Source organism: Miniopterus schreibersii (genome assembly GCF_964146895.1).
Source record: "Miniopterus schreibersii genome assembly, chromosome: 18".
In the NCBI taxonomy this organism is placed as follows: domain Eukaryota; kingdom Metazoa; phylum Chordata; class Mammalia; order Chiroptera; family Miniopteridae; genus Miniopterus; species Miniopterus schreibersii.
The window spans coordinates 272,590-282,894 of NC_138121.1; the positions used below are offsets into that span (position 1 = coordinate 272,590).

At 51.5% G+C, this 10,305-nt stretch overlaps 1 protein-coding gene across 4 annotated transcripts; it reads right to left on the reverse strand.

Moving 5' to 3' along the window:
* Positions 1-9: 9 nt before the first annotated feature.
* On the reverse strand, positions 10-7,213 carry ZNF135 (zinc finger protein 135). Of its 4 annotated transcripts, none has more exons than XM_081119869.1 (4): positions 7,016-7,213; positions 5,306-5,390; positions 5,017-5,143; positions 10-2,518 (listed from the first exon to the last, which is right to left on the reverse strand). In XM_081119869.1, exons 2-4 carry the CDS (start codon positions 5,336-5,338, stop codon positions 795-797), a joined length of 1,884 nt encoding a protein of 627 aa, XP_080975995.1. In that variant the 5' UTR covers positions 5,339-5,390; positions 7,016-7,213; the 3' UTR covers positions 10-794. The 4 variants fall into 4 exon arrangements, with proteins under 4 accessions (XP_080975995.1, XP_080975996.1, XP_080975998.1 ...); XM_081119870.1 differs by having other exon boundaries at positions 6,795-7,019; XM_081119872.1 differs by lacking the exon at positions 7,016-7,213 and adding an exon at positions 6,795-7,002 and having other exon boundaries at positions 5,306-5,381.
* Between the last annotated feature and the right edge of the window lie 3,092 nt (positions 7,214-10,305).

Genomic DNA, 10,305 nt, shown 5'->3' on the forward strand with positions numbered 1-10,305 from the left:
TGGCACCTGTCTTTCTAATGCCTGTGAGTCCTGTAAAGAAATTTATAGCTAGAATAGAGCAGCAAAAGCCATCCCAGAATCCATAAAGCTCCTTGGAAGTTACATTTCAAGACTTCCTATAACCATGTTTTCAATTCCGTTACATATAAGGATTAATTTATTGCAAAGTAATGCAGATAATTTAAAATCTGTTCATAGTATACTGATACTTTGTCATGTAGGATCCATATTTGTGATATTGGTTGCCATGTACCTTAATCAAACAATTTACACACAGATCAGAAAACTTAGTACTGAGACAATTGCGTATGCAAGGTGATTCCATACAGGTGCCACTTGCATGTATAGAACACTTTGCCACATCATTTTTAGGGAGTATCAGCATTAATTTACAACATTCATGAGCACGTCTCCCTACTCAGGAATGTAAATGTGCAAAAGTGATAAAAAGTCTCACTACACTTGGTTCTTTTATATGAAAGGCATTAGTTGGATTTCTGACCATTTTGAAAATTTCAAGTTTGGAATCTGGTGAATCCTTAGAAGTCATGCCCATATCCACTACATTTTCCCACTTCTCTCTTCTGTGGGTTCTGTAATGTTAGTGGGTACTCATGGTTAAAGGTCCTCAACATTGATCATCCCCACATTTCTCTGTTAGCATGATCTGAGGAGTGTACTGCGTGTAAAGGCATGTGTATAAATGTCATCTCACAAGTATGACTGGGGTCATGTGTAGGAAGGGATGAACTATGGCTTAAGGCTTCCTATGACCCAGCTCATGTAGAGTGTCTCTACCCAGTATGAGTTCTCTGGTGCTTGGTCAGGGAGGAGCTGTGCGTGAAGGCCTTCCCACAGTCCCTGCACTCATAAGGCCTTTCTCCTGTGTGGATCCTCCGGTGCTGAGTGAGATGTGTGCTCTGCCTAAAGGATTTCCCACAATCTGGACATTCATATGGCTTTTCCCCAGTGTGTGTCCTCTCATGCTGGCTGAGGGATGAGCTGTGACTGAAGGACTTCCCACACTCATTGCATGCATAGGGCTTTTCTTTGGTGTGGATCCTCTGGTGTTCGATGAGGAGGGAGCTCTGGCTGAAGGCTCTGTCACACTCATTACACTCATAGGGCTTCTCTCCTGTGTGGATCCGCTGATGCTGAATGAGAGGAGCAAGCTGGCTAAAGGCCCTGCCACATTCATTACATTCATAGGGCTTCTCCCCAGTGTGGATTCGTTGGTGTTTGGTTAGGGATGAGCTGTGGGTGAAGGCTCTGCCACAGTCACTACACTCATAGGGTTTCTCCCCTGTGTGGATTCTCTGATGCTGACTGAGGTGTGTGCTCTGCCGGAAGGCCTTACCACACTGACTACATTCGTAGGGCTTCTCTCCTGTGTGTGTCCGCTCATGCTGGCTGAGTGATGAGCTGTGGCTGAAGGTTTTTCCACACTCGTTGCACCCATAAGGCTTCTCCCCTGTGTGAATCCTACGATGCTCAGTGAGGAGTGTGCTCTGGCTGAAGGCTTTTCCACAGTCATTGCACTCATAGGGCTTTTCTCCCGTGTGTGTCCTTTGATGCTGAATCAGTGGCGTGATCTGGGTGAAGGCTTTTCCACACTGATGACATTCATATGGCTTCTCACCAGTGTGGATTCGCTGGTGCTTGGTCAAGGATGAGCTGTGGCTGAAGGCCTTGCCACACTCATGACAGTTGTAAGGCTTCTCCCCTGTGTGTATTCGCATGTGCTGGGTGAGGTGGATACTTTGCCGGAAGGCCTTCCCACACTCACTGCATTCGTAAGGTTTCTCACCTGTGTGAGTCCGCTCATGTTGGCTGAAGGAGGACCTAAAACTAAAGGATTTCCCACACTCATTGCACTCGTAGGGCTTCTCACCGGTGTGAGTTCTCTGGTGCTGGATCAGTGGGGCAATTTGATTAAATGTCTTCCCACAGTGAGTGCACTTATAGGGTTTCTCACCAGTGTGGATTCTCTGGTGTTTGGTAAGTGCCGAGCTGTTTCGGAACCCTTTTCCGCATCCATGACATTCGTAAGGTCTTTCTCCAGTGTGCGTTCGGTGGTGTTCGATGAGTGCCGAGCTGTGACTAAAGGCCTTTCCACACTCCTGACATCTGTAGGGTTTCTCTTTTGCGTAAGTTTTCAGTTGTGCATTTAACTTTGAGTTTGGATTCTCCCTTTTTCTGTGCATTCCCCACGTGTGAGAGTCTGGTCTTTCAGGAGTCATGGGTTGAGCTGGGAGATTGGGGCTTAGACTAAAGTTTTCCCCAAACCCAATCCCAGGATGTTGCTGCTGAACCAATGTCTTCACAGGTGTGAAGCCCGCCTGCACCACACCGACATCAAGGGTCGCACAACTCTTTTCCTGATGCCCCTCAGCATCTTCACCCTTAGAGCCCCACAGACCATCCCACAGGAACCTTTCTACCAGGACATTATTGGACAGTTCTTCAGAGCTGTATTGCTTTGCTGGTGACAGATTGGTTTTCAATCTAGTTTCCAAATCTGAAAGAAAAAAAATTGAATTGCCCCTCAATTGCTGTTCTGAGAGGAAAAGTATGTCCCTGGATAAGTGTATGGAATTAAACATACAGTTTTGAAGGTTTCAGGATTTGAGTGGATGTGGCCATTTAACCATATGGTTTTGCAACAAAGAGGGAGGAAAAGTACAGAGAACAGAAAGGTGAGTTGACATAATGGGTACAGATGGAGTTGGCAAGGGGGACACAGAGGATTTTGAAGGAAGATGCTAAGAAAAGAGTTAGTCTTCAGGAAAAATGTCAATAATGTTCAGGCTTGGAAGGAGCAGAGTGATGGCCAGGCACAGGCTAGTGGAGCCTCCACTATGCCAGGTGGGGGTGGAGGAAAAGGCGCCATAAGGGAAGGACCACTCAGCCCTCCCATTTCTCAGAACTAGTCTCTTCTTGGAGGCCCCTCATTGTTGTACCACTTTACCCCAGATGTAAAGAAACCCATCAGCTCCCCAAACTGGAAATTGCTGAAATATCTGTCACTAGGAGAATCGATAAGTGACTGTGGTGTATTAGAGCCCTTTCAGCTGGTTTATTCTGTCTGTCTCCCTAACTGGGAGGACTCTTTGGTCAGGGCCTTTGTATGTCTTACCACTGTACCCCACCTACAACAGGGGTCAACAGACATGCTGAATGAAAAACACATGCAGTCCCTCCCCTTTCTTCCTGTCAGGATGGCCTTTCTGCCCAGGTACCCAGCCACGCCCTTGACAGTGGACTGGTCTAAAGGTGTGATATAGTCACCTTTCCCATTTATGTTACACTCTAGTCAAAAGTTAAAGGTAGAAAACAATCTATTCAAGTGAGATTGGCAGAATAGTGCCTCCCAAAGAGGTCCACCTGCTAAGCCCTGCAAGTTGTGTGATGGGCCACTGCTTACATGGGGTCAGGACCTGATGCCAGTGGGAAATTGCCTGCAAGAGGACTAGGATGCCCCCACTTCCTATAGAGGTGCCTGTTACTCTGGGGACCTGGACAGCAAGTATGAAGAGCAAAACCACCCAGCCAGCCTCTAGGCACATGAAAGAGCCTGGCCCACAGATGCCTGAGTCATAAGTGAGTTTCTGGTTTAAAGAACTGAGGCTGGAGTGTCTGTTACACAGTAAGGGACCTACACCACCCCAGTGCCTTTGCACTTACCATTTCCTCCGCCTGGAATTCTCCCTTGATAGTTTCATGGCTCACTATTCTCATGGTTCAGGCTTTACCTCCCAAGTCACCTCCCTCGAGAGGCAAGCCCTCATCTTTCTGCTCAAGTCCCACCTCAAATTCTAGTCTACTTTGTCACTTGCTTTCACTTTCTCAGCATTCGTGATAATCATCTTGTTCACTTTTTTTATTATTATTTTAGCTATTTATTGTGTGCTCCTCTCCCTCACCAAGAATGTAAATTCAGTGAACACAGGAACTAGGTTTCACTCATAGCAGAACAGTGCTTGGTGACATTCACTCATAGAATGAATAGTCAGTTTGCTCTGAAGAATCTCAGAACAGACATGGAGACGTGGAGCTGAGTGCGCTTCTCCCTGCCCTGCACACTCTCTCCTCACCTGGGCACACACCTTGTGGAACCTTGTTCACTACCCACAGCTCTGCCTCCTGCTTCAGCAGGGAAATGAGGGTGGGTTTCAGGAGCCAAAGTCCTGCTTGGGGGAAACCCAGGGCCTGAGCATTTGTGTCCCAGGGCCCTTCCCAACCTTCTACCCACTCCACCTTCAGCCTTTCAGGACTCACATGGAAGGGGACCCCAAAGAGGCCACAGTAATTTTGGTAATAACATCCTTCAGTGTTCCTCCACTCACTCTCAGTCCCTAACCCCCACCCCTGGCTCCAGGGTAGACATGTGATGCAATCCTGGCCACCCAGTAAGAGTTCTTCCACTGCCCAATGGCAGCAATGACCAATGTGGATCTGGTGGCTGAAACAAGACACCATGGGCCTTCTGTGGGTACCCTTGGATCCTGGCAACTGTTTTTCCACCTTCAGGGGGCCCCTCTGTGAATGGTGACAAAAAGAGCTGCACAGGGAGGAAAAGGCTCCTGACACCAACACAGGAAGACCCAGGTGTAGCCTGGGATTCTGCAGTTCTGGGACCCAGTATGGTCCTCTTACCCCGTGATGTCCTACCTCTGGAATTTTTAGGTGGGATCTGTAACCTGTAGGTAAAACATCCTCACTGATAACATTCCATAGACAAAATAGTCTGGTCCATCCAGACTAAGACATATTCAAGTTATCTGCTTTTTAACATTTTTTTCCAAGTTCATGTCAGGTGGATAATATGCTAATGTCGAAACAAGTTTTGAGGGAGGCACATCACATAATAGCAAGAACACCCAATCATTATGCTTATTAACTACAAAAGGATCTGAGTTATCTACTTTTATTGCCTAGACTTACCCCCACTTTTAACCCAGGAGAATTAGTGTCCATACCCTGGGAAGACCATGAAGAACACAGGTGTGGCCTTACCCACAGAGACCAGGAGCCCCAAGGTCTCCAGCATCACATCACAGTATAGGGTCCTCTGGGCAGGTGTCAGCTGTCCCCACTCCTCCTTGGTGAAGTCCACAACCACGTCCTCAAAGGTTACTTGCTCCTGGAACATCACACAGCAGTTTCCTCAGCTAGGGCAAGCCTGGCATTGGCTGCTAGTGGGAGCAGCTGGTGAAGCAGCACAAGGCCAAGCTGGTTTGGCGGGGGGAGAAGGGGTGTCTCTCAAGTCTGGGAGGCCCAAGCATGAGAGTGATGGCGTACTCACCAGGAACCCCACATCCAGGAGCCCAGTGGTCATTCCCTCCTCCTCTGGTCTATTTCAGGAACAGCTGGCTCCTCTGCTGGCAGTTCTGGGGGATAAAGGGTATGTGAGACAATGAGCAGGTGTCTGTGGTGACCAGAGACCCCAAGGATCAAAACCCCTACCTCGAGGAATGTAGAAGGAGGTAGGGCTGCCAGAGCCTGGAGCCCAGTACCCAGACAAAACCCAAAAGCAGTGAACCTCAGCTAGGCAGGTCCTGAGTGCCTGCTGTGATCCAGCGCTATTCCGGTCACTGTTGAAGAAAGATGGAAAATTTACCCAAGCCACTCCAAAGACAGGAAAAGAGGACCAGAGTGGGCAAGGGACACACCCCTATTTACACAGATGACTTCCAGGATGATGACTATTTTGTTATCAAGACAGGAAGCCAGACAGTTCTGGGTTTCCTGGGCATTGCTTGGTGTGCCTCAGTTTCCCTGTTCTCTCAGTTGAGGGTGGTAACCTGACATGGAGATCACCAGAATGAGAGTGTGAAAAAGTGTGAACCCAGAGCAGAGTCACATGAGGGTGACTGTTGCTGGGAGGGAAGCCTCACTTTCCAGTGAGCTCCCACTTAGCGTCTAAGACATACATACTATTCCATGGTTTTGGTGCTTTACAAGCTCAACCCTGTGTGAGTGCCCAAAGTGAAACTCAGGCCCAACGTAGGATGCTTTCCCACGTGTGTGTATCTTCCCGTGAGGACCTGACTGTGCCTCCTGACTCAGGCTCATCCTGTTTGTGCTATGTTGTCCTCACTGGATGGGAGTTAACTGGTTTATATGAGTCATAGGTTTTTGTCATCTCCTGACCTCCCACCCTCACCCCATGGACTGTAGGGGTCGGAGACTACGTTGGGTCTATGGAGAGGCTTGTGGGCATAAGACGGGGCTTGACACCCACATCTAAATACGTGTGTGATTAATTAATAAAGGAGCCTGCAGGGTGCCTGTTATGCAGTCAGTGCTTTGTAAGAGTTTCATACAATGAGTCTCTTTTCTGGGTCCCCGTGGACTGGGATTAAAATCTTGTTTTTGGTCTCTCCCCACCTTCACTCTTTAGGAAGAGAAGGCCCCTTAGGAAGGTGAGGGCGCCTTTGACTCGGTGGTGGACCTCGGCCTTCCCCACTCTTGGAATCTCCATAGACCCCCCCCCCCCCAGCAGGCCAGGCCGGCTCTGGTCTCAGTAGGGTCCGGCTGGCTGCCTCTCCGACTGCGCCCTGAGCCTGGAGACGCTGACACCCTGCGCCAAAGAGTGGAACTCACCCCGACCCCAAGCCCTCCTCTCGGACCCCGAGACCCCTCAAGGGCCCCGCCCACTCGGCCCCGCCCCTACTGTCCGCGAAGGGACCCGCACCGGGCATTAAGGAACAACGCGGCAGGGATCACACTACCGCCAGAGCGCAGGCGGACGCGGGCCTCCCGCCCCGCCCGGGCCCCCTCTTCTCGCTTACCCGCCGGACTGCAGCACAAAGGCGGCTGCGGGCCGGGGACGCGCCGCCACCGACCGGGGACTGACTACAGCTCCCAGAGGGCCGCGCGCTCGCATCCGGTCACTGTGGGCCTGCCCCGTCCCCGCCCGCCACTCTCGAATCCTTCCGCGAGGCTGGAATCCTCGGTGGTCTCGCGCGCTCCCGCCCGTCTCAGCCGCCCCGGCCCGACCCTCACCACTTACCGTTAGGCGGGGCCATCAGCGGGGGAGCGGAATGCGTCGCCCAGAGGGAGGTGCGCTTCCGGCCGTTCGGGGTTCGCCCCGCCCAGCGCCGCCGCTAAGGGGTTGGGCTGCGCTCCGCCCGCTGCTGGTGGAACCCGCCGGCCTCGGCCTCCTCGTTCCGCTCAGTGCCCGCTCCGCACTGTTTCCGCGAACGGCAGCGAACGGCACGCCCACCGTTCGCCTCTCGTCAGCCTGCGCCGACGCGCTTCGAACTACAACTCCCAGAGGGCCGCGCGGGGTGCCGCGAGCAGCTTCCCCGCCCGTGGGCGCGCTCCGGTCCGTGCCGGCTTCCTGGCGCTCGTGTTTTTGCCCCCTCAGAAATGTTCGTTGCCAGCCAGCCGCATGAGGGTTTTCGCGGCCGTCCCCCAGCTCGGATGATAAGCAGAGACATACAGAAGGACTGGGCCAGAAGAGGGAAACAGGAACGAAGGGAAGGTGATTGTTCCGCGGGTTTCATCCCACGACACGAAAAGGACGGGTGTGGGTCGACCAGGACTCACTTCATTACCCTCTCAATATACAGAGACTCCAGGACAGAGACGTAATATTTAAGGTATTAACAGCCTTTGTCGAGTGTAGAAAGCGCATGACATTTATTTTCATTTCGTCTCAGGAACGTGTAAACTTGAAGGTGGTATATTTGAAATCAGTGAAGACCGAGGACTCGCCGCCCCCTGCGCCCTGTTTCCGCCGGGCCTCCTGGGAGGTGTGGTCGGCAGATCTAGGGATGGGCGCCTAGTCCCTCAACACGGACTGCAACTTCCAGGAGGCTTCGCTCCCATCTGACGCGGCTGCCCCACAGTCTGTCCCACAGTCAGGACAGACGTCCGTACCGCGGCGCCTTCTGGGAGAAGTAGTGCGACTGGAGGAGGCTGGCGTGGGTGGGAGTCCCTGTAACCCGTTATTCTTAACCCCCGGTTTGCCGGACTCCGCGGAGCCTCCCACCGCGGCCTCACGGAGGTCAGGACGCCTGCCGATGGTAGACTGGGAACCACCGTGGGGAAAAGCCTCAGTGCTGCCCAGGCCTGGCCCGGGAGCCTGGTCTCCAAGTCCCCGGAGACCCCTCGTTCAGTCTAGGCCCGATCGTGCACGCCCACTGGTGGGCAGCCGCCCTGCCGCGCTGTGGGAAATGCAGTCGGGCTCCTAGGGCGCCAGGCCCGGACTTAAGGACCGGTGTGTGGCTGGGGCCCTAGGACTACAATTCTCAGCAGCACAAGCGCGGCCCCGTTTTCCCTGTCGGTGGCCGAGGCTGCGCTTTCCCATTGGGGAGGAGACCGCGGCGCGGGGACTTCTGGCCGAGGTCGGGCGGCGACGCTTCGCTTTTCGAGGACCGCGGTGTTGCGCGTGGTTGCCGGGCCCTCTGCGCAGGGACTCACTCCGGCTCCGCCTCCTCGCGCCTGTCGGGAGCCTTCCTGCCGCGGACCGGGGCGCGGTTGGTCTCGGGTGTGAGGGAGGGAGTGCGGCCGGCTGCCCTCCCCCGCGTTTCCTCCCCCGCCTCTCCCGGCTTTAACCCCGGAGTCGGAGGAGCCTCTAGCCGCGGGCCTGCGGCAACTCGTCCCCAGTCGAGGGGCTGCGTCCCCCAGTCCCCGCCGGCCTGGACATGCGCATTTCGCGCGTCCCACAGCCCGGCGGGGCTGGCTCTCCTGGGTGGGCGCTCGCGCCGCATCCCCGCCCTTCCTCAGAAAGGCCGCTCAGCCGGTCATTCTGGCTGCGGAGAGAAACAAGAGGTGGTAAGTACGGCGACTCCTGCTGTCCTCAAAGGTGTCAGCAAAGCCCCATAGCCATTCACCATGGAGTCCCCAAACCTCCGAGCCCAGAGGGCTTCAGCTACTTACAGCACATTTAAGGAACGAACAATTCCGGTCTTTCGATCGCCTGGAATAATTTATCTAAAAGAGGGAACATGTCTCAATGAGTTTCTTTTTTTAAAAATTAATCCTCACTTGATATGATTTTTTTATTAAAAAATTTATGTTTTCATTGGAAAGTCTAATCGTACTGTGCGTAAGAGAACACATACTGGAGAAAAACCTTATGGATGAACAGATGTGGCAAAGCCTTTAGTGACCACTCATCACATACACAACAGAAAGGACACATACTGGAGGGAAACCTTAGAAATGTAATGAACGTGGAAAAGCCTTCAGCCACAGTTCTCATCTTACAGTTCACAAGAGAATCCATACTGGTGAGAAACCATATAAATGTAATAAATGTGGGGAAACTTTTCTTTTTCATTTATCTTTCACTCAAAGTAAGAACACACACTGGAGAGCATAGAAATGTCATCAGCGTGGGAAAGCTTTCAATCAAGTTTCTGATTTTATTGGGCACCAAAGAACTCATACCAGAGGGGGAAAACTACATATTTCATTTTAATATGTTAATATTACACAATTATGTTTAGATTTTGTCATTTTGGCCCATTCCCAGATAAGGGCTGAGTCTCGGTGGCATTTGATATCCAGGGAAATTGCCAATGAGAAATAATTTGTAAGATCAAAACTCACTTCAATACTAGTTAATATGATCAACCAGTGTGGGAAAGGCTGTTGCTGGGACGTTAGAATAGGTCGATGATATTTAATTAAATGACAATGTACTATTCCAAAAAGCCAGAGTGCCATTACTTACTTCATTGTTCCTCCAATATTAAAAAGGCTGCTCCTCATTTGTTTCAGGAAGTCACTATAAACTATGAACCCTGTGCAGAAACATGGAAAATATCTATAATGTGCAGTAAAAGGTGCAGAATTGTGGCTATATTACCCTATGTGTGCATTTGGACAAGGGCTTAGAAGGAAACATAGAAATTAACATAGCGCCCAGCCAGCATAGCTCAACGGTTGAGCATTGACCTATGTATGATCTAGAAAATGGAGGTTCGATTCCTGGCCAGGGCACATGCCCAGGTTTTGGGTTCAATCCCAGTAGGGAACGTGCAGGAGGTAGCTGATCAGTGACTCATCATTGATGTTTCTATCTCTCCCTCTCCCTTCCTCTCTCTCTCAAATCAGTAAAAGTATTTACTTTTTGAAAAGGCTATACCATACATCCTAGGTGTATAGCAGGCTGTATCATCTAGGTTTGCATGTAAGTGCACACTATGATGTTTGCATGACGATGAAATCACCTAACTGCAGATGGAAAGGAGGCTCCTGAGGGCCCCAAAGGGCTGTCAGTGGGCTTTGCCACCAGGGATCCCAGGGTCACCTAGGGCTAGAGGCTGGGGTTAGTTGCAAAAGGGTCCT

Bases quoted from the DNA above. Each gene is read 5' to 3' on its own strand.
- ZNF135 (XM_081119869.1), bottom strand. From the start codon at position 5,338: ATGACCACTGGGCTCCTGGATGTGGGGTTCCTG. The intron at 5,144-5,305 runs GTGAGTACGCCA...GTGATGTTCCAG, and splicing joins TCCTGGATGTGGGGTTCCTG to GAGCAAGTAACCTTTGAGGA. The intron at 2,519-5,016 runs GTAAGGCCACAC...TTTTTCTTTCAG, and splicing joins GGGGCTCCTGGTCTCTGTGG to ATTTGGAAACTAGATTGAAA.